Source organism: Lissotriton helveticus, chromosome 11, assembly GCF_964261635.1.
Source record: "Lissotriton helveticus chromosome 11, aLisHel1.1, whole genome shotgun sequence".
NCBI classification, from domain to species: Eukaryota; Metazoa; Chordata; class Amphibia; order Caudata; family Salamandridae; genus Lissotriton; species Lissotriton helveticus.
Window position 1 is genome coordinate 417,180,862 of NC_136072.1, and position 24,511 is coordinate 417,205,372.

The 24,511-nt window shown below is 46.6% G+C and overlaps 1 protein-coding gene across 3 annotated transcripts in view; it reads right to left on the reverse strand.

Moving 5' to 3' along the window:
- PPP2R3A (protein phosphatase 2 regulatory subunit B''alpha) overlaps positions 1–24,511 on the reverse strand; it is a 1,303,908-nt gene that overhangs the window by 31,505 nt on the left and 1,247,892 nt on the right. For all 3 annotated transcript variants that reach the window (XM_078665893.1, XM_078665894.1, XM_078665895.1), the window contains 2 exons: positions 4,708–4,756; positions 2,809–2,898 (listed from right to left, as the gene is read on the reverse strand). In XM_078665893.1, coding sequence (XP_078522019.1) covers positions 2,809–2,898; positions 4,708–4,756 — 139 coding nt within the window. The remainder of the gene's footprint in view (positions 1–2,808; positions 2,899–4,707; positions 4,757–24,511) is intronic.

Below are 24,511 nucleotides of genomic sequence, written 5' to 3' on the forward strand. Positions count from 1 at the left end.
TTGAGTGTATCTGAAGGGAAGTTGTGGAGAAGAAACCGATTAGTGCCACCGTGCAATCTTAGATCAAAGATTATGAATATAGCACATGAAGGCCATTTGGGGAGGAACATGACCAAGAGGAGGATTCGTGAATCCTATTGGTGGCCAGGGATGGATGGTGAGATTGATGAGTTGGTTAGGAATTGTCATGCGTGTGCTGCTAGCGATAAAACGAAAGTCATTAGGCAGCCCTCTCTTTCCTGTGTTGAATTTCCAATACGGCCCTGGGAGAAATTAGCGATTGATTTCTTGGGACCTATTTCCAAATTAGGTACTCGGAATAGATTCATAATGGTTCTTGTGGACTATCATTCTAAGTGGTTCGTAATGGAGTCCACTGAAAGTATTGACACTAAGAGAGTGATAAGTTTTTTGGAAAGAACATTTTTAAATGAAGGTATTCCAAAAACTTTGGTTTCGGATAATGGTGTGCAGCTGGTGTCAAGACAAATGAAGGAATTTTTAGATGGCATGGGAATTTGTCATGAGAAGGTTGCGTTGTTTAGGCCACAGGCCAATGGCCTTGTGGAAAGGATCAATAGATTGTTGATGGAGAACATACAGTTGTCATTGGCGAATGGTTTGGTGTGGGCTGGGGAGCTTAAGAAAATGGTCTGGTCTTACAGGATGACTCCACATTCGGTCACTGGTATCTCTCCATTTGTCTCTCTAAAAGGGCGTGAGCCAGGTTTGAAGGAAGTTCCGGGTTGGCTCAAGAACAAAGAATGTGTGTGGGTTGACCGATCAAGCGTGAAGGATTGTGTTGTCAGTAGGCAGCGTGATTCTACACATTCATATAATCTCAGAATGAGGGTGAAAGATCCGAATATATGTGTTGGTGATTGGGTAGTGACAAAGAAATGTGGTATTGTAGCTAAGGGAGAAAGTAAATATTCTCAACCTAAACAAGTAAAGTTTGTGAAGAAAAATGTTCTCATTCTAAATGATGGTTCTGCTTGGAGCTGTGGCAATGTTGCTAAGTGTAATGCTCCATAGACTTTTATTTGTTCCTGTATGTTTTATTTTTCTTCATATATTTCATTTGTACATGTCTTCTGATATTGTAATGGGGGGAGATGTGTTGGGATCTATGCTTCTTGGAATTGTGGGGGTGTTGCTAGGAGGTTAGAATGTTATGATGTGAATAGCAGACAGTACAGAGGAAGCTGTGGAAGGAGCTGGAGGTCTCTTTACTTCTAACTAATAAAGTCTAACTTCAACTATATACCTTGGATTGAAGTTATCTTCTTTACAGTAACAATTGTAGTTTAACATACAGGTAGGGAGAAGGTCTAAATGCCGACTGCAAGGTGAAGTAAGGCACTGGAAGAAAGTGTAAAGGTACTGTGGCTGGAAGTTAACATCACACCCCGGCTGGATGCCTATATGTGACATTTCAATGGTTTATGGCCTGGATCATGGATGTTTATGTGTGACATTTCCTCGGTTTTTGGCCTAGCCCTCTCCTGGGTGCTTATGTGTGACGGAATATGGCATGCTTTCTGGTCTGAACGCTTATGTGTGACATTTCCACAGTTTATGGTTTGGGTGCTAGCTTATGTGTGACATTTCCATGGTTTATGGAGTGGGTGCTTATGTGTAACATTTCCATGCGTTCTGGTCTGAGGACATGTGTGACTTTTTCTCGGTTTATGGCTTACGTGCCAGTTGAGGGTGTGGGTGGGGCCAATAGAGGAAGTGGGTGGAGCTAGTGAAGGAAGTGGGTGGAGCTGGGGAAACAGGGTGTGGCCTCCGACAAACATTTGAGCACCTGCACTTCATATTTTAAAAATTAAGCACTGGTCGGTGCGCGGGTATTTGGAATGGCATAGAGGACAGAATTGAAATGGCGTCCGTTTCATCTGCAGAAGACTCGATGATGGATCGTCCAGTGGAAGTAGATAAAGGAAAATGAGCTAGGGCCGAAGGCCAAGGTTAGAGTTCCCGATTGGATAATTAAAGTTTTTTAAATTTTACGACAAGCAGAAGATGGAAACGCGATCGAAGCAATACCGACGAGGGTGAGTGAATTGCGTACAAAAGGGATCTCGATTGATAGCTTTGAATCGGAGCGCTGCAATACACGTCCGAACCCGATGGTGGAAAGAAAACATTCGAACAATGGAGTCAATGTCCATGCTCATTATCACCAAAAGGAGGAGTCACCTTACCTTGGACTGGAAAAGACTTCTTCAAAGAAAAACAACTTGCAAACATCCGGACCCAACACTATACGGCAGGAGTATGCAAATTATGTGTATCTACAGCACACATGCCTTGAACATATAGTTCTGGTGTGAGTGACCCTCCGAGACAACACAATAAGTACTGAAGAACTGTCAAGCACAAACAAAAGAGCCACATAGTCCATGGATATTTCAATACAGTACTGGGTGGCACCTGATACATTTGTAACTGTTGTAATCATTGCTTTGTGATCAGAAAGAGTCTGAATATCTGCAACTTTTAATGAATATATGATTGTAAGCTGAGTTATAACACTACTGGGTCAGCCATTCTATATGCTCTATCATTGTTAGCTGTCAGTCTCATGATCCCACTTTAGGCAATATTTGGAGTGGCATAAAAAAGAGGTTGTGTTAAGTTATAATAATAGAGTACATAATGTGTGAAAGCTGAGTAGCGTAACACATGGATGCCATCCTGCTGATGCTGGTAAATTATGCTTGATGTGTGTCTGGAGAGGAATAGGTACAAGCAGTAGCACATTGTTTTATGAAGGAGTAATGGCCAAAGGGAGTGTCATACCTTGTGGGATTCTTCTTATCTTCCTCAGATATCAAGAACCATACAAAGTCAGCATAGCTCATTTTACCCTCTCTTTGTACTGTATTGCCCCTGAAACATAAAAACAGATCATGTGAGGTGGGTTATTCACAGGTTTTGTCATAGTTAAGAGGTCCTGCAAAATATTGAGTTAGTAGTAGCAGTCCTTCACACCTCCCTAGTGCACCATCTCATTGTGACTCAATCTGCATCCATAAACTTGTGTTTTCATTGAATTTGTATCTTTGCAGCGAGTGTGCTTTTTTCCAGTTCATCTTTTATAATTAGGAAATATTTTCTCATGACGAAGAACTGTAAAATGCAGTATATCCACACTGTCAGTTATGGAGGCACTGGGCTAACAGGAGTTACTGGACCAGGCTGTAATTGTTGGGGCCTTTTAAGACTGTGGTCCAGGTACCTGACCTTCTACGGCACTTCAAACAGAACACCAAGTACACCCCTTCATCAGTCAACCTTTGGGGTAGCATGGCAAACAGTTCATTCTTCTCAGGGAGGTAGTGTGGGAGAGCACTGACTCAGAGCAGTATGCAATAACGTCTGTCCAATCCAATGCTTTTCCTATATAAACTAGTAGTATTTGTTTTTATATATTAAAACAGAATACCACTCAAAGGGATATGCCCAGTAGCACATGGTTCTATAGGCAAAGATCTAACAGGTGCAGACTCGCTGTGTATAGCCTAAAAGACGTTGGTGGGAAGTAGACTAGTCATTTAATGCCCAAGTCAGCAGCAACCATCACTATAAGTCTTCCTAACCTCAACACTCCCAATTTCTGGTGAGCACAAGTTTAAAGGTCGAGGAGTAACCAAAGCGTAGCTGTAGTTAGGTCCCTAGTACAAGGTCCTCACTCCGGAGAGTGTCTGCAGTACCCTGCTCTTCCTCTATTGTTGCTGGGGTACTCAATGCAGATCACATTTGATCAGTGGGTGCAGCTGCGAGTTTCAGAAGAGGAACTGGCTCAAAGAAATCCCCCTCCTCTCTTTCACAAGAGAAGAGACCACCTTCTGGTACCAGGAATTTTTCAAACTTAAGTGATCCTCCGCTGGCTGGCTCGGTCAGCACAGACCATTGGGTATTAAGCACTGTCTTTAATGGCTGGATCAGATCTCTTTATCTCCTTCTCCTTGGTTGATGAGATGCAGTTATGGCTTGAACAGTGATTTTGAAGCAGGGGCACCTACTCTTTCACTCAGGTCAGTTTCTACATTGCTCTCTCTACTTAATCGTGGGTGCAGCATGCTAATGGAGATCTAAAAGTGATTGGGAAGCTGGGAGACACATTATAGTACCCACATCAGCTTCTGCATTGCTTCCATGCAAATTTGGACTGCTGGGCTGTCCCTTTCACTGGGCCACTGGAGTTGAAATCCTCTAGACTGCAACCCTCACTAAGCCAGCATGGTATGCTCCAGCAGCAACACACCCTTACATTTTGTACAGCAGCTCCTTACACACTTTCTAGGTTATGCACCCTGACTGCTGAGACTTGCTGTCATCAACAACAGCCCTGGAACTCATGAGTTCCTGCTGGCATTCTGCAGAGTACCACCGCTTTGGTCAAAAACAGCTTATACCTCATTATGGAGAAATTGTTCTATCAAGTGCATCTCATTGAAAACGTATCTCTGGCTCCTGCCTCACTTCCTATTTCAAAACTAGAACTGCACTTTCAGCAACTCATAACGATGTTACTTGTTAGCAACAGGTTGATGCGGTGTGTGAAATGGACAGTGTCTGTACATAGAAATTATAAAAATAAGTATAGTAACTGTCTGTGAAAATGTTTTTTTGCACATTTATTTTTCTATGTTTATGCTTTCATTGCCCTAAGATCACATGATAAAGTTTTCTTACCTTGTAACAGCCCCAGAGAATATCCTGTCGATTATTCGATTGGAGGAGGCTGTAAAAGAATACATCATTTGTTTATAATGAATTTCAAAGTAAATACGACTAGGATTTGGTTTTACAAACCAACAATGCTGAATGAGGGGTTAGGGTTGTGTGTACACATCTCATCAAAGCACTAATATAAACATGACCTGGGTAACTTGTACATTAACAGTTTGATAAGGCTTTAGGCTTCACTTCTGAGGCAAACAGTATTTGTTCAACAATTCCTATATTAGGACAACTCATATTTTCCCTGTGACTTTGAAAGTAAGTTGCCTGGTTTGTCTGTTTAATGGTTCATACGTATCCACAGAAGATATCTGTGTTGAGCTATTTCTGCGAGACAGATTGTAATAGTGTGACCCACTTCCCACATGATGATTATGGGAATCTGATGAACCCTCTCCTTGCCTGTGTCAGTCAGTCAATCCACGTTATTCGATTAATTAAAATCATAAAAGTACAAAAGATAACACACAAACATAGACAATATAACAAATCATTTTAACTTAATAATTAAAATACACAGACAAGATTTCTGTGCACTTAGATAAAAATACTAACAAAATCATACCCCTTATCCCATAAAATTACAGTAAAAATTACAATATTGCTTTGGCAGAAGGCATCTTTAAATTTCTTTGTTTCTTTAGTCTCACAGCAGCTACCAAAAAGGATGCAATATTAAAAATATCCCCAGGGTTACACAAAGACTGTAGGAAGACCAATGCCGGTCTTACCGGAGTGAAACTCCTGCCTCTCAGGTTAGGAACCAGAAATCTCAAACGAATATGGGAATAAAAATCACAAAACATCATGAAGTGCAATGTGTCCTGAGATGAAAAGTTATCACATTTGCAGGGTTCAGCATCAACAGGATTACACTATTCTCAATAATCCCCCCAATGTAAAATGGATCAAATTAAAGCGGAGCCTAATTAGGAGCCACCGATGGTAAGGTTTATTAACTATTGTTAAATAAGGTTCGAATTTGATTGATGTTTTTAAAAGGTAATGGGCCCTAACTGATGGTTTACATAGCTCCTGTTCTTCTCGTTCCAACATCAAAACCTTATTACAATTCAAATTTACCCACAACACATTCTCCTTCCTGATCTTCTCTGGTTCCTTATAAAGTTCTGGCCGTCCTATTTTAATAAACATGCTTTTGACATACGAGAGCCATTAGATTTTTAGGGACTTATCTAACTTCAAACAGTCCCGTAAAATCAAATGATTCAAGGTTAAATCAGGGTTCAACCAGGTTTTGAGCCAGCAGAGCAATGGAGCTGTGTACAAAGTATCAGTAACATAGCCTAGCCCTAACTCCTGGTGTATGGCATACGATGGGGTAGATTGTGGAACAGACAGAAGACTTCGTAGGAATTTGTTTTCAGCTATCTGTATCCCAACCTGTTCTTTATAGCCCCAGATAGAGGATCCATAGGCGGCAATGGTCATACACTTGGCTTTGTAAACCTTTAGAATAGCCTCTATTGGTCTGGCCCCCAATCGCTGTGCAAACCCTAAAAGAGATGAGGAAGCACGTATGACTGCATTCTTTTTAACTTTTTGTTGCATAACCCAGGAAGACCTGTCATCAAAAAGGACTCCCAGATAAGTGAAGGAGGACACAGAAGAGACTTCCAATCCATTACAATAAAATGTTTTCCTAACTCTGCGACCTACTGTCATAGTATGTGACTTTACGTTATTCACAATTAAATCCAAGGAGTGCATAAAAGCCCCGAAGGCGTCTAGAAGCCGCTGGAGGCCCACAGCTGTACGGGCTAAAAGTACTGCGTCATCCGCGTATATGAGAACAGGGATTAAGCAGTCTCCTACACGCGGGATATCCAAGGCTGCCTCCACAAGCACTTTGTCCAGATCATTAATGTAATGGGTGAACAGCAGGGGTGCAAGAATGCATCCCTGCCGGACGCCCCTCCCAGAATTGAATGATCTAGTGCAATCACCAGCCTGCGTTATCCTAACCGAGGCTGTAAGATCTTGGTGAAGGTTGGCTAAAAAATAGACTAGGCAAGGGTCGAGACCCTTTTCCAGCAAGATATTCCAAAGCTTTGACCTGTTAACCAGGTCAAAAGCGCTGGATAAGTCAATAAAAGCCATCGTCAAGCACCCCTCCTTGGCCATAGTATATTTGCTTATTAATAAGTGCAAATTTAAACATTGATGCATGGTGCTCCTCCCGCCTCTAAAACCATATTGCATATTAGATAATATCCCCCTCTCATCTACCGAATCAGTAATTTTAATTAGGATTACCTATCCCAGGATTTTTACAGCGGAATCAATAAGGGTTATCGGCCTATAACACCGAGGATCCCCTCGCTGCCCCTTTTTAAAAATGGGTATAATAATTGATTTTAACCAGGAGGCCGGTAAGCCAGCTGAGCCCACAGCATTAAAACCATTTGCAAGTATTTTGTCCCATAATTGAGGATTACTTTTATAGAGGTCTGCAGGAACACCATCTGGCCCTGGTGCTTTATGACTAGCAGTGTCTCTTATGGCCTTCTCAATTTCCCCATCATTAAACTCAAGCGGGGTGCTGGCTCGATAGAGTGAGGACCAAGGTGTACAGTCCGCAGCCCCCACCGACTCATAAATCGCTTCGAAATGGGAAAGCCATTGAGCCTCAGAGATATTACAGTCCTGAACTTCATTATCCTCCCCTGAAAAAAAGGGGGTGTTTATGATGGTCCAGAATCTTGAACTATCTTTTAGTACCTCCACAGACAGCAGTGAATTCCACGCCTTGTCCTTAATCTCTTTCTTCCGGCTATCAAGCACTAATTTATAATCCTTCCTTCTCTCGGCTATCAACTCCCTATCGCGTGGCTGTTTTTTCAGGGCTAAAATTAAAGACTGATGGGCTTGTGAACATTTCTCACTGAACCACTTAGGGCCACACTTGGGTCTCCCTTTGATTTTTAAACACAGATCGCAGCTTACTTGAGTACAAATTCCCTCAAAAGCTCAGAGTACCGCATTCTTGGAACTTGGTGGCTCAATGCAGATGGCAAATTGATCTGTGCATTTCTCATACAGGCCCTTTAGCAAATTATCTGGAATTACATTAGCCCATCTAACCCTCCTCCCCTGGTCACAGGGACATAGCCCGGTTCCTACCACCTTTGCTCAGGATACCATAAGCGATATCCAGAATTAAAATGATAGGATTATGATCACTCAAAGGGGATTCCTGGGCTTTATAGAAAATCGCCTTATTCAATAACCCGGGGGACATAAAAATGTAATCTATAACGGTATTACAAGCCTTGGCTTGAAACGTAGGACACCGGTCTCCAGGGTTAGCAAAACTAGCTTCAAAAAGATCAGCATCCGTTAAAAGCGACTCAAGACCCTCACCCCGGAAAGTGTGCTCAAAATGTGGGATCTTGGCAAAATTAAGACCATGCGGATCATGTAATGAACAACGTAAATTACACAAATGCGTGTTAAAATCACCCATTAATAATACATGAAAACAAGTGGATTGCTTTATCTTATGATCGTTCAGAAAATAACTCAATCAATCAATCAGAGTACTTGTAAAGTGCGCTACTTACCCGTGAGGGTCTCAAGGCGCTGAGGGGAGAGGGGGGTGCTGCTACTGCTCGAAGAGCCAGGTCTTGAGGAGTCTTCTGAAGGCGAGTGAGTAGGTCTTGGGTCTGCCGTATGTGGGTAGGGAGGGTGTGCCAGGTCTTGGCGGCGAGGTAGAAATGCGTTACTTACCTGTAACAGCAGTTATCCAGTATTGGTATCTTTCATAGATTCACATGCCTGAATCATTCCCCGTCGTCGGGGTGGGAGTCCCCGGTAAATAATTATAGTAATGTCACATGGACATATACTTAGTACTAGGCCAGAGGCCTCACATTAGTAGCCTATCAAGGTCCTTATGTAAAAAGGACCAAACTTTGGCCAGTAGCCAATCAGCCCTTATCACCCTCCTGACCTTCCTGGAAGGAGCCCTTGTCCCTCAGATTTTCGTAAGCACCGTGCCAAGTAGTACCTACTGAGAAGACTTAGGTGAGCCCTTCCAGGGGAGGCGGGTGGGTTGCATGTGAATCTATGAAAGATACCAATACTGGATAACTGCTGTTACAGGTAAGTAACGCATTTCTTATCCAGTATTATGGGTATCTTTCATAGATTCACATGCCTGAATCAGAATAGCAAGCAATAATGAGCACATTTCTCACATATATCTTGAAAGACATAATAAACTTATCATAAGTTGTTACACAGTTTACATGATACTCACAACCTGATAAGAAATGTGCGATAAATTACCTGGTAGGCGGGATGATAGGAAGAAAGCTCACCTCTAATGAAATAGATGACGTAGGACCGCCTGTCCTACTGCTGATCCTTCATAAGTTCAGAATCCAAGCAGTAGTGCTTGGTGAACGTATGCGGCGTCTTCCATGTCGCCGCTCTGCAGATGTCGACAATGGGTACCCCAGCAAAGAGCGCCATGGAGGTGGCTACCGCTCTAGTGGAGTGTGCTCGAACCTTTGAAGGCAGAGGATGGCCCGCCTGTTGGTGACAGAATGCGATGGCCGCTGAAATCCATCTGGAAATGCTCTGTTTTGTCAATGCTAAGCCTTTCCTGGGCCTGCTAAATGCAACAAACAATTGGTAAGACTTCCGAAATTGCTCAGTCCTGTGTATGTAGAATTTGAGACATCGCTTGAGGTCCAATGAGTGTAGAGATCTTTCAGCCGCAGATGATGGATTTGGGAAGAAAGATCTCAGGACAATAGGTTCATTGAGATGGAAAGAGGATGGAACCTTTGGTATAAATTTTGGATTAGTCCTTAAAATGACCCTGTCATTCTTAAACTGGATAAAAGGGTCTTGCACAGAAAAAGCCTGCAGTTCACTCACTCTCCTTGCTGACGTGAGCGCCAGTAGTAGAGCCGTTTTCCATGACAAATATTTAAGATCTGTTTTGTGAATTGGCTCGAACGGGTGTTTCATTAGTTGAGCTAGTACCACATTTAGTTGCCATGTAGGTGGTGACGCTCGTACTGGAGGGAAAGTTCTGAATAATCCCTTCAGAAACTGCTTGACCAGTCTGTTGGTCCATAGTGAAGCGCCACACGAAGAATGTCTAAACCTGGAGATGGCCGCCAGATGGACTTTTATTGAAGCGTGTGCCAGCCCTGAATTGGCTAGGTGGAGCAAATAGGGCAGAATTTGTGCTGGAGTAGAAGTGAACGGATGCAATTTCTGAGCCCTACACCACAAACAGAACCTTTTCCACTTAAGGGAATATGTCTTATTAGTACTTTCAGCCCGGGCCCGGGCTAGAACGACTCTGCATTCTTGTGGAAGATCTAGATTCTGGAACTCTCTGAACTCAGGAGCCAAGCCGATAATTTGAGAGATGTTGGATCCGGATGTTGGACTTGTCCCTGGTTCATTGTAAGGAGATGTGGGCATGTCCTGAATAGAATTGGAGGTTCCAGCGATAGAAGGTGTAGTGCTGTATACCAGTGCTGGCGCGGCCACGCTGGGGCTATCAGGATCATGGTACAACTCTCTGCTTTCAATTTCCGGAGAACTCTTGGGATTAGGGGAAACGGTGGAAAGGCGTAAGCAAAGGTCTTGCACCATGTCATCGAAAAAGCATTCCCTAGGGATCTTTTCTGGGGAAGCCAGCTTGCGTAACGTTGGCATTTCGCATTCATTTCCGTTGCAAAGAGATCCAGGTGAGGCTTGCCCCAACGGGAGAACACTGAGTCGAGCGTCTTCTGGTCGAGCTCCCACTCGTGGCAAATTGAGCGCTGTCTGCTTAGCGAGTCTGCCAGGATGTTGTCTACTCCTGGGACATACTCTGCCCGCAGAGAAATGTTGTGCTGGAGTAGCCACCTCCAAATTTGCTGAGATTCGCGAGACAACGTCTTGGATCGAGTACCTCCCTGTTTGTTTAGGTAGTGCATTGTGGTGGTGTTGTCCGTCCTCACAAGCACTGGGAAGCTCCTGATTCGGGGTAGAAATGCCCGAAGAGCTAAGCGTACTGCTCGTAACTCTAGCAAATTGATGTGGAGTCGTTTGTCTGCCACTGACCACTGACCTTGTACTTGCAATTCCTGAAGGAACGCTCCCCATCCTTCCAGTGATGCGTCCATGGTTATGACATAAGGGGAGACTGGGAGTAAAAAAGGAAGGCCTTTGTTCAAGTTGTCGCCCAGAAGCCACCATCTCAGAGCCTTTTTCATGACCTGAGTGATCTTGACCCAGTCGTCGAAGGATCCTGTACTTTGGATCCACTGATTTGTTAAAGCTTCCTGTAGAGGTCGCATGTGGAGACGACAATGCGGAATGAGAAATATGTTGGAAGACATCATTCCTAGCAACGACTTGAATAGTCGAACCCTGACTCTCTTTTTGGTCTGAATTTGGACGGCCAGGTTTCTCAGCTTGACCTGACGTTCCCTGGAAGGGAAGGCTTTCTCCTGTTGTGTATCCAATGTCGCTCCTAGGAAATTGAGACGTTGTGATGGACATAGATTTGACTTTTCCTGGTTGAGCGTTAGGCCTAAGTTCTCGAAGAGACGAAGGCAGGCGGTAGAGGACTTGGCTACGCCTGTCCGAGTAGGAGCCTTGACAAGCCAGTCGTCCAGGTAGGGAAAGACTTGATGATGATGCTGGCGAAGGTATGCTGCTACCGGAGACAGACACTTTGTAAAGATGCGTGGAGCTGACTTTAGGCCGAATGGTAAGACTCTGAACTGGTAGTGCCTGCCTGCCACTGTAAACCTCAGAAATTGTCGATGACTCTTGTGAATGAGGATATGAAAATAGGCATCCTGGAGGTCCAAGGATACCATATAGTCTTTTGAATTGAGCAGGTGTAATACCTCCTGAAGGGTAACCATCCGAAAAGACTGCTTCTTGAGGTATTTGTTTAGTTTTCTCAAATCCAGTATCGGTCTCCACTGTTTCTTCTCCTTTTTTCTGATCAGGAAGAATCAGGAGTAGAATCCTCTCCCCTTTTGTTCTCGAGGAACTCTTTCCACTGCTTTTTTCTGAAGCATTAGCGAGAGTTCCTGTTGAAGTATGTTTAGATTTTTGTGTTGCGCCGGACATGGTGGATTTGGAGGAGGATGCTCCAGAAACTCCAGAGTGTGTCCGAAGCGGACTAACTGCAACACCCAACGATCTGTAGTAATTTTCTTCCAATTGTGAAGGAAGTTGGTAATTTTTCCTCCAACTACGAACTGTGGAGAAGAGGTGGAGGCCAGCTGGAGAAAGCAGTCATTGACGTCTGTTATTGTCTTTCTTTCCTCCTCTTCCTCGAAAGGACGACTTGTTATATGAGGATTGTCCTTGTTGTTGTTGCCTCTGCTGATATTGAGGTTTGTACTGCTGGGAAGAATTATAAGAGGACTTGTAACCTTGATAGTTGCCACGAGACTGTTGTCCTCGACCTCTGGAGCCTCGAAAGGAATTCTGCTTGAATTGTAGAGTGCCTAGGGCTTTCGCCGTTTCGGTATCCTTCTTAATGCCTTGCAGCATGTCATCAATATGTTCACCGAAAAGGCGCTCCCCATCAAAAGGCATGTCGAGGACTTTGGCCTGCACTTCAGGCCGGAATGCTGTGGCTTTAAGCCAGCCCTGGCGCCTTAAAACTGCTGCTCCCGCCAATTGACGGAACCCTGTGGAAGCAATATCCAGGGCCACCTCTATCATCTCTGAAGCAGAGCGTTCACCCTCCAGCAAAATCTGTTTAACCTCGTCTTTCTGGTCTTCTGGAATCGCCCCCAGATATGGGGCTATATCTACCCATATCTGTCGATTATAGCGACCTAGTAAAGCCAGAGAATTTGCAGCCCTGATTGATAGGGCGGACATGGAGGAAAATCTCTTGCCAATGGCATCAAGCTTTCTTCCTTCTTTATCAGGAGGAGCAGTCATTGTCGCTGACGGATTGCTGGACTTCCGCTGAGCGGCCTGAGATATAACTGAATCAGGTTTGGTTTGACCAGTCAAACATGCGGGTGCAGTGTCTGGGGCTTTGTATTTCTTTTCAAGTCTAGCCGGCACTGGAATGAGAGAGAGAGGAGTTTTCATTATTTTTTGTCCTTGCTCCCATATATAATCGATTACTGGAATGGAGCGAGCTGATCTCTTGAAGGGTTCTTTGAAATCATGAAGAAAACAGTCCTTCGTTTCCGATGCTATTTGGATGTTGAATCTTGCAGCCGCTCTTCCTACGATATTATGGAATCCCCCTAAGTCCTCAGGGGTTGAATCGTCCTGTACTTGGTCTGGGGATATTGGATCTGGATTAGCATTATCATCAGAATCCAGATCATCGTCATCATGTATTTCGCCTTCTTCATCCTGGGCCTCATCAATTCCCACTTCTTCCTCATATTCTTCCTCATCCGTAGAATTTTGAGGAGGAAATGTCTCTTGTTCCTGATGCACATCCCGCGGGAGAGGCCGCTGTTGATGTTTAGGAGTTGGCTTTTCCTGTGGTACCTGTACTCCAGAGGCAGGAGCAGATGATGGAAATCTTTGTTTATAATCTGAAATTAGAAATTGTAGGTCAGAAACAATTGAAGCTGGAAGGCACACCATAGGCTGAATATGCTCTTGAACTGATTCTTGAATTGTAATTTCCTCAAAATCTTCACAGTCCGAACTCTCATGAATTTTGATGTTGAGATGAGAGGGACTGGATGCTATGGGAAACATGGAATGATCTTCTGGATCTTCCGTTTCTAAAAACTGCGTTGGCAACAACTGTTGGACCTTGCTGGGTGAGGTCATCTCTGGTGTGACCAAACATGACGACATTTTAAAGTGTGTATATGTATACTTCAATGAGGGAGAGCCCTTGGAGTGTAAATCCTTTGACGCGGTGTCTGTTGATGGTGTAGCGTCTACTATTTTTGATGTTTCAGGTGTTTTCATTGATGTCTTCGTCGACGACGACGTCCTCGTCGACGTCGACACTGTAGCATTCGACGACGACGATGCCACCGTCGACGGCGCCGTCGACGGTCTCGTCGTCGACGGTCTCGTCGTCGACAGGCCCGTCGACGGTGGCGTCGATGACCTCGTCGACGACGGTGTCCTCGCCGATGAGGAACTCGTCGACGGCTGTATCTTCGTCGACGGTTGTGTCTTCGTCGACGATGGGATCTTCGTCGACGATGGGATCTTCGTCGACGAGGAAGTCCTCGTCGACGGTGGGATTTTTGTCGACGCTGGAAGCTTTGCCTTCGCCGACGATGAAGCAGACGTCGACGGGAGCGCTGTCAAAGGCGACGACGACGATTTTGTGACAGGAATGACAGAAGGTATTGACCTACCCATCTTCGACGACGTGGTAGTAGTCGATGCCATAGAGAAAGTAGACTCCGTGGATGTCGAAATGGAGACTGTCGACAACGTCACAGGCAGGCTAGACGACATTATAGCAGGCTTCTTGAAGTCTGTCATCTGAAGAGAAGGCTTGACCTTAGGATGACTCTCAATAGACTTTGGCTTCTTGTGAGGAGGCGCCACAGACTGATCTGGAGATGACTGCTTAGGCCTTTTTGAAGCGGAGTGGAAGCTCCTGAAGGAACACCCGCTCTCACCTGAGGAGACTACCTGCTCTTTGTTCTTTAGTCTCTGGAGCCACAGAAGCAGTCGCCCTTCCCTGTCCTTCAACGTCTTGACCGGGAGAGTGCGACAAATCTTACATTCCTTGGCAGAATGCTGAGGATAGAGGCAATACAGGCAATCTTCATGTTTGTCCTCTATATGTAACCTCATTTTACTGCAAGAGGCACAGGGTCTAAAAAGCCCTTTTTTAGGAGTAGTAGCCATATTTACTACCACAACTTGAAGAATAAAAGGATAAAAGGATAAAATCCAAAGATATAGGAAAAAACCTGAGCAGAGCTCAGTGGAGACTCCCTTCAGCACGACGTGCGGTAGAAAATCTGAGGGACAAGGGCTCCTTCCAGGAAGGTCAGGAGGGTGATAAGGGCTGATTGGCTACTGGCCAAAGTTTGGTCCTTTTTACATAAGGACCTTGATAGGCTACTAATGTGAGGCCTCTGGCCTAGTACTAAGTATATGTCCATGTGACATTTCTATAATTATTTACCGGGGACTCCCACCCCGACGACGGGGAATGATTCAGGCATGTGAATCTATGAAAGATACCCATAATACTGGATAAGGAGAAGGATCTGCCGCCGGAGGTCGTTCGTTGGATGCGGGGGACAGCGGCGAGGGTGAGGCTGGCGGAGCGGAGCTGGCGGGTGGGGGTGTGGAAGCTGAGTATGCTGTTCAGGAAGCTGGTCCGGTGTTGTGGAGTGCTTTGTGTGCGTGGGTGAGGAGCTTGAAGGTGATCCTCTTGTCGACGGGGAGCCAGTGTAGGGCTCTCAGGTGGGGGGTGATGTGGCTGCGGCGGGGGACGTTGACGATCAGTCAGGCGGAGGCGTTTTGGATGCGTTGTAGTCGTCGTAGGTGTTTGGATGGGATTCCTGCGTAGAGTGCGTTGCCGTAGTCCAGTCTGCTGCTGACGAGGGCCTGTGTCACCGTTCTTCTTGTTTCGGTCGGGATCCACTTGTAGATCCTGCGGAGCATGCGGAGGTTGTTGTAGCAGGAGGAGGAGACGGCGTTGACCTGCTTAGACATGGAGAGGGAGGAGTCGAGGATGAATCCTAGATTGCGTGCATGGTCGGTGGGTGTTGGTGCTGTTCCCAGTGTGGTCCGCCACCAGGAGTCGTCCCAGGCTGAGGGGGTGGGTCCGAGGATGAGGACCTCCGTTCAGCTTCAGACGGCTGCTCCTCATCCAGTCGGCGACGGCCTTCATTCCCTCGTGGAGGTTGGTTTTGGCGGTGTGTGGGTCCTTGGTGAGGGAGAGGATGAGCTGGGTGTCGTCAGCGTAGGAGATGATGTTGAGGTTGTGATGGCGGGCCACCTGTGCGAGGGGGGCCATGTAGACATTGAACAGCGTTGGGCTGAGGGATGAGCCCTGGGGGACGCCGCAGATGATGTCGGTGGGTTCAGATCGGAAGGGTGGGAGGCGGACGCTCTGGGTTCTGCCGGAGAGGAAGGACGTGGTCCAGTCAAGAGCCTTCGCTTGAATTCCAGCTTCTAGGAGGCGTGTCTTTAGAGTGCGATGGCAGACTGTGTCGAAGGCAGCTGACAGGTCCAGGAGGATGAGGGCTGATGTTTTGCCGTTGTCTAGTTGGCACCTGATGTCGTCTGTGGCGGCGATGAGGGCTGTCTCGGTGCTGTGGTTTCGTCTGAATCCGGACTGGGACGGGTCCAAGATGTTGTTGTCTTTCAGGTGGTGGGCCAGTTGCATGTTGACGATTTTCTCGATGACCTTTGCCGGGAACGGGAGCAGGGCCAGAAGTTCTTGAGGTCCTTGGGGTCCGCTTTTGGCTTCTTGAGGAGGGCGTTGATTTCGGCGTGCTTCCAGCTTTCCGGGAATGTCGCTGTTTCGAAGGAGATTTTGATAACCTTCCGTAGTTGGGGTGCGATGGCTGAGTCTGCTTTGTTGAATACGTGGTGTGGGCATGGGTCAGACGGAGATCCTGAGTGGATGAAGTTCATGACCTTGCGTGTCTTGTCATCGTTGATATTGGACCAGGAGGTCAGGTGGTTGGCGCTGGTGGTGATCACAGGGGAGGTGGAGTCTGGCGTAGTCGGGGCGGTCGTGGTGTTGAAGCTGTCGTGGATGTCAGCGATTTTGTGGTGGAAGAAGATGGCTAGTGAGTCGCACAGTTCTTGTGAGGGCGGGATGGCGCTGGGGTTGGAGAGTTCCTTTACGATGCTGAAGAGCTCTTTGCTGCCGTGTGCGTCGTTATCCAAGCGGTCTTTGAAGGAGGATCTCTTGGCTAATCTGATGAGGTGGTGGTGTCTACGGGTGGCGTCCTTGTGGGCTGCGTGGTTGTCCGGTGTGCGTTCGTGGAGCCATGTCTTCTCCAGTTTCCGGCATGCGCGTTTAGAGGTCTGGAGCTCGTCGGTGAAGCAGGTGGCTCTCTTGTTGGCGTGGCTGTTAGAGGGTTTCTTGAGCGGGGCGAGGGTGTTGGCGCAGTCATCGATCCACTGTCTGAGGTTTCGGGCTGCGGTGTCTGGGTTGGTGGGGTCGGTGGGTGGGTTCTTGGCGAGGGAGGTGATCAGCTGGTCTTTGGTGACTTTGCTCCAGCAGCGGCGAGGCAGCTGTTGGGTGCGGTGGTGCATGGTTGGTTTCTTGAAGGTGAAATGGATGCAGCGGTGGTCGGTCCAGTGGAGTTCGGTGGTGTGGTCGAAGGCGACGTGGGAGCCTGTGGAGTAGACGGGATCCAGCGTGTGGCCGGCGGCGTGGGTGGGTGCGGTGACGAGTTGTCTGAGGCCGAGGTTGGCGATCAGGGTGGCGGAGTTGGTGTTGTTGTTGTTGTTCTCGAGGTGGAAGTTCAGGTCCCCGAGGAGGATGTAGTCCGTGGAGGCTAGTGCTTGGGGGCTGGCGAGGTCGGCAATGGAGTCGCTGAACTGAGCCCGGGGGGGTCTGTAGATGAGTGTTCCTCTGAGGGTGGTGTTGGGGTCGGTGTGGATCCGGAAGTGCAGGTGTTCAGCGGTGTTGAGGGTGTCGTCTGCGTGGGTGACGACCTTGAGGGTGGACTTGTGGACGATGGATATTCCTCCTCCAATTCCGTTGGCGCGATCCCTGCGGGTGATCTTGTAGCCGTCTGGGATGGCTATGGCGATGTCGGGCGCCGAGGAGTCGTTCCACCAGGTCTCGGTCAGGAAGGCCATGTCTGGGGCGGAGGTGTCCAGCAGATCCCAGAGCTCGACGGCGTGTTTACTCAAGGTATTTATATGCTGGTTTGCATAGTCACACTCCCCTGAATTGTAAATATTCACTAACAAGAGCTTGGGACAGTTTAGTTCACTAAGCTCCAATCAAGCAATGGGCAGAGTCTAGCTCTAACCTTTTTACAGAGCATCTTAAAACCAAAAAAAGGAGAAACACGAGACCACCTTCAGCCCCGCCCGCTAAAGCTGGGCGTGCAGCTAGAGAGAATGAGCTAAAGCCATCCAACCAAAAATTATACCCCTTATCCCAGGTCTTCTGGAGGGCAATTATGTCATATAATTTTATGAAGGATAGCCAATTAGGATCATCTCTCTTAGATCTCAAACCCACGATATTCCAGCTCAAGACTCTACATTTGTTAGTGAGATCTCCCACATGTTCAGCTATACCCTGGTTGACAGAACTTGGACCATGAGAACAAGGAACACTACTCATAGGAATATATCCAGATATGCTAGTGCATACCAACCCTGTACTTGTCACCAGTTGACAACTTATCTCAGGCAGTGGGGAAGCAATGGATTGACTAGTAACTTCCCTTGACTCTGGGACATGTACTGGTGGAAGTCCTTGCCTGTGAGAAACTAGGTTATTGGTTGACTGAGGTGTGAGCTCTGTTCAAGCAACAGCCACAATTCCAAGAAAATTCCCAAAATAATTTAGGAAAATAGAGAGCATTGGAATAGATTATTTGACACCACAACCATAAAATCCAATCAGTAGAATCGGAGTTATTGATTTTTAAAGAATAAACTAAAATAGTGCCTAAAAGATAAAAGCGCCAACTTTGGACATCCGGTCGCTCTTTACCAGGTCAAGTCAAAAGTTGAGGTCGACGGCGATGAAGCGTGGCTCGGATACAAGAAGTGGATTGGACCCGGTCAGCGCTAACCTTTGGACGTAGAAAATATTTGAAGTAAAAGTGTCTGAAAAGATAGAAGTTCAGTGGGACAAGGCTACAGAAATGTCTGAGGAGGGAGACTCGTCGTCGAATAGTCGTGGAACGCAGTTGTGGTGAAGATTTTTACCTTCAGACTTAGTTGTTGAGATGGAAGTTGAAAATCTTCAGTGAGTCGAAGCAGGAGGCTGTATTCGAAGACAGTTCCATGAGGCCGGATTCCCTTTTGGTGAAGGACAGCTGAAATGGATTTGCTGCTCCAGAGAAGAACGTAGATGGGGAAGCCATGAAGTCAGTCAGACCGGTGATGCACCTCAGCCGTATATGCAAGCAGGTTAGTCCTGGTCTCTCCCTGGTTCTCAGAGTACTTTCAGGCCAAATTTTGTCATAGTCCTCAGGTTTGGAAAATTGTCATCTGGGCAGCTTTAGCACTACAACTAAGGGTCCAAGAGTGGTTGGAGACTGCTTGGGGGTTCAGGACTCACCCAGGCTGGGTGCATGAGTGGGTTCAAGATGGTGGAAGCCTGTTATGTCTCTGTGGCTCTGAACGGGATGCCAGCAAACTAGACCTTGGAGTCACTTCTGGTAGTCCTGGGAGCAGGTGTAGATGTAGGGCTCAACAGCAGGGCTGGCCTCGGAGGGTTGAAGGCAAGCTCCAGGCAGCAAAAAAGTGCTTCCAGGTACAACAGCAGTCTGGCAGAGTGCACAGAAGCAGGCAGTCCTCCGAGAGGTCCAGTAGAGAACTGAAGAGTAGATCTGAAAGTCCGATTTCTATACCCTGGTGCCCTGCTCCCAGAAGGTGGGAAAAGTTTCTGGAACAGTCCTTTGAAGCAGTTTCGTGCTTCTGCTGCCCTGGTTCCACGCTGCCTACACTAACAGTAGAGGGTGTTTAGGACTACTGTGAGTAGGCCGAACACAGCCTATTCATGTGCAAGTGGGGCTGTGTTCAGCTCCGCCCCCCCCTGCCAATTGGTTGCCCATTAAGGGCCTGATTACGTGTTAAGCGGTCCATGGGACCGCTGAACCCATGGTGGAGGTGCGGGTGCAGTCGTGGACCGCCGCACCAGTGGTCTTACCACCGCATTACTAATAATAAACAGCCTTTACAACAAGGTTTTTACCTCATTGTGCCTTTACCACGCATTTTTAGCACGCATATTTGTATTGCGAATATGCATTTACAACGCATGCCAATACCATGCATTTAAGATAAGTTGGGGGGGTCTCTCCCACAAATACATCGTTTTCAAATCTAAAAACAATCCGTGGTATTGGCATGCGTTGTAAATGCATATTCGCGGCAAAAACATGCGTGCGAAAAAATGCTTGGCAAAGGCACACACTGTATTTACATGTGTTGTACCATCGAACAACCCTAGTGCGGCAGTCAGATCATGAAGGGACTGCCGCAACCGCCGGGGATGACGTAGCGGTCCTGAGCACGCAATATGCTTGGCTGTGTCGCAGCATATTACGAGTTTCTTCCCCGCCACACTATTGATGGTGATGAACCACCGTGGAAAGTGAGGTTGGGAAGAAATAAAGGGGGCCCTGTGCCTCTGGGCCTGGGGATAAATGGAAGGAGGCACATGGTTTGCCCCCCTGTTTGCATGCATCCCCTGTTCCTGCACGGCATTGACTTAACAGTCCATGCCATGCAGGAACGCCCTTTGACGTTCCCATTGTGGTGCACCTTTTTGAAAGGCACTGCTGTGGGAATGCCAAAGGACTACCCTCCAGACTACAAAAATATTTGTAATATAAACAATTCACAAAGTCTGCCAGCTACACCCAGTCACGTGGCCTAAGACAAGCTGCAGGCACAAAGGACTGAGGGGGCAGGAAAATGCCAGCTTTCTAAAAGTGGCATTTTCAAAATTGTAATGATAAAGTCGACTTTACCATTAAAGAGGGTTTATCATTACAATTGGATAGGTACCAAATATAACATGTCCACCTCCTCTCAATTAGGAATTACAGCTTATTAAATGTAGTATGTAATCCCCAATGTTATGCTATGCAAGGCGTAGACCTCACAGTACTGAACAAGCATTTGCAATGCAATAGGTCTCGCAGCATTCAAGTTTGAGTTATTGGCATTGTATATGACAATGTGTTGCATGAATTTTTTACAAACTCTGTATTGGAGGCAAGGCGCTGAATCTGGGCGCTGATTCTGGGCGGCGGGGTGCAGAGGGGGGTGGAGATAAGCGGGCAGCTGCAGGGCTCGTTGCGATTGGAAGCGTAGTGCTGTTTGAGGGGCAAGAGGCCTGCGGGGTGGCAGAATAGGGCTTGTGGGGGGTTGTCTATGCAGGTCGGGAGGGGCCAGGAACGAGTGCTAGGTAAGGGCGACTTGGGTGCCAATCAGAGATAAATGGATTTTAAAAGTACACATGTAAGAACAGTAAGAGGCCTTTTACTGTTTTTTAAATAAAACCAGAGTTTAATTTTCATCCACAAAGGTATGATCTGAAACCATGTTTCTAGGAAGCATACAGGGATTCCAGGCATACTCTCTCCCTTCCAATGGTGGAGCGGACGCGACTACACAGCTTTGCAGGAAGAATGAAGACTACACAGACCCCCTCCCCATTTACGGGAAGCCGCAGCTTTGCGTAACTCTGGCCCCCTTCCTGTTTTTTTGCATTAACCAGGAAGCTTACAAGGCGCCGGTAATAACCTTCAGAAAAGAAGAAACACGTGCAGGACTCTACCCCTGCAGAAAGAAGAAGCTGCAGGACTGCAAGAAAGGCTCACATCCTGTTCCGACGCACTAGGAGCGGTGTGGGCGCCGAGGGAGTCGCCTGCTAAACTTGAGCTCCAGCAGCACATCGTGTTCCAGAGCGAGGTAACCACCGTGACTCAGCGAGGAGTCTTTGGATGGACTGGCCCAGCTCCAGATCTTAGCCAGCCAATCAGGAGCTATTGTTCCGAAGAACAGAAGTTCTGCTCGCCAAAACATAGCTCTTCAGTTTTTAAGCGACAGACAGGCACAGCCTTCAGGAAACAGAAGCAAGCTGCACGGTGCTCACTGCAGCCTTTGCCTCAGGAAACGGGGACATACTGCACGGCGTTCAGGGCAGCACGTGGCACTGCACCACACGGCAGCTCTACAGGAAACTTTGGACCGGGACAGAGCACACGCAATCACTACCGGAATTATGATCGCGGGCTTTTCGTCAAATGGAAAGATTACTATACTAAATCCAACACATCTCACTTAAACGGAGCTTAACAGCTCCAAGCACCGCGACTGTTCTTATTTTTTTCAGAGGGAAGAGCAATTCAACATCACGCAGAGGGGGCTATTGTTAACTGAGAGAGCTATATGTGTATGTTTCCTCGAGCCACAATAAAAAAACAGCAACACGAGGGTCCGCCTCAAAACCAACCCCCATCCCCACAACATTAATAGACACGAGCCGAATTGAAATCAAACGTACTTACAATGCCTGTTGCTCAGCAAAAACTCGCTCCGGGACCACTGTTGACACGAAGAGAACAGACAGCAGCGCAGGGAAAGGAGCTGTAACCGTGTTACTGCTGCCTGATGTTTCATGCACGGAGTTTTGTGTTCCAATTCAAAATCAAGACGTGAGCGAAACCAAAACTTTCCGTGGGGCGGGACTTCCGTCTTCGGAAGCCAGCGCACGCGCACACGGAGTGCCACGGAGAGAAGCAGGGCTGGAGACGCGGGGCTCCAATGCCCGAGGGAGAGCCCCGCGGTGGCGGCTGAAGTCCGGAGTGGCGGTAAGTGGGCCGGGGGGGGCGCTCGGTGCACTTGTGTGTGTGTGTGTGTGTGTGTGTGCGCGCGTGTGTGTATGAGACGGCGGGTTCTCTGTATGTGTGGGTGCGTGCGTGGGCGCTCGTGTGTGTGTGTGTGTCTGTGTGTATGCGCATGCGTGTGTGGTGTTGGAGCTTCCCAGGAGACAGCAGCGGGGCACAGCGAGTGCGTTCGTGAGCACGTGGCCCGCTCAAATCGCCTCCTCGGAGAGCAAATGCACGCGGCCAGGTGCTGTCTCCTGGGAAGCAGAGTCAGTAACAATAGATCTCTGGCGAGACAGCGCTTCGCGCTGTTCAACGCCACGAGACCTAAAAAGGAGTCTTTCACTACCAGAACATGTAAAACTTAAAAGTACATGTCCTACCTTTTAATTACACACCACCCTGCCCCATGGGCTACCTAGGGCCTACCTTAGGGGAAGCATATATGTAATAAAAGGGGAGTTTAAGGCTTGGCAAGGGGTGACACTGCATTCAGGCTGCAATGGTAGACATGGGACATGTTTTAAGATGCAACTTAAGTGGGTGGCACAATGAGTACTGCAGGATTTAATTTACAGACCCTGGGTGTATGGTATACAACTCTACAAGGGACTTACAAGTAAATTAAATATATCAAACAGGTGTAAACCAATTATATCATGTTTTAGGGAGAGAGCAAAAGCACTTTAGCACTGGTTAGCAATGATAAAGTGCACACGGTCCTAAGGCTAAGAAAAAATAATTCAGCAACAAATTGGAGGAGGAAAGCAAAATGTTTAGGGGTGACCTTGCATAGAGGGCCATTTCCAACATTGCCAAATACAACTCAGCTTCTGCAAATGAAGCAACACTACAATGGCTTAATTATCCAACACATATATAGGCAGAGGAGGCATGCGTACTATAGATTTCATTTTGGCAACAGGAAACCTGATTCCATTTCTTATAATTTTTCAGAAACACATGAATTGCTTGAGAGATCACTATCCTGAAAGTACTGAATTATTATCCACTCTGTGGGGGGAACAACCTAAACACCGAGACACAGTCAAATGGATATGGTGATGAGATTTAACTGCACTCGAATTAGCTGGGAAAGTGTTAGTCTAGTGATGTTCCTGACTAAGCTAATTGTGGCTAATAAACCCACTATAGCCATCTATCTGTAACAGAAATAAAGAAGGCATTTGAAGAAAGTTCTAGCTAAGGGAAGGGTGAACTCACATGGCCCATTTGAGGAAGGCCTTCCAAGTCATATAGTTGGCTTGACAAGAACTGCTCAAAAGCACATGCAGCCTTAAAACTAGGTTTGCGCAAATAGATCAGATCACAGGCAGAGATAGGCTATTGCAGAGGAAACTACAAACATGTCCTAAATATTAAGAAAAGTGCCAATAAAAACAGTGCCTGGGATGCCCTATTGAGACAATGTGGAATGTTCTAACCATTGTTGGCATAATTTACCTACGGAATAAGTAGTAACAGTGTTATGTTGTGTGGCCTGTGAATATCTGGGATCAGGTCTATTTGATTTGAACCCAGATGTGGAGTTTAAAAAACGAGCATTACAAACTTTAGTGTCTACTGGCCATATTAACCATCCACTCAGAGCCATAACTGAAAAATTAAATGTACCATTTTGTATCATGCCATTTAATAGATCTTCAGTATAATTTGTATAAGATTGCTAATCATCGACAGGGGCAAGGGATCGAATAGTTGGAGTATTCAATTCTTTAATTTAAGCCAGTCCCAGACAAGTAGTCTGTTGGATAGTGTCATTTAGAAAAAGTATTTGTGTATGAGACAGGCACGAAATAGAGATTCTGTACCTTGAACTTGCTTGGACTTCGTGCCCAAAATTGATTTCAAGTTGATATTTTCTTTCCAATAATCATAGCCTTTCAGGGGTAATTCTTCAATAAAGGAAGCTGGATAGATTAGCTTGCTTTGAGTAAGCATATATTTCTTCACGGGAGTAGGAACCAATTAAAAAGAATATGATTGTTGGTCTGACGCGTTATAACTGGTGAAATATGTGCACTTCATCTTTTGTTTTTTCAAGCTACCCTGATGTGCAATTGGACAACACCCCCATTGAGTAAACGTATATTGGGGACGCTGTCCACTAGTTCTATGCAAAAAATGATGCCCATAATGTTGATGACAGAACAAATCGGCATAGCTGGCAGAGTATAAATACAAATCCTCAGAGTCAAAGACAGTGTAATATTGCAGTTCAGAAAACATCG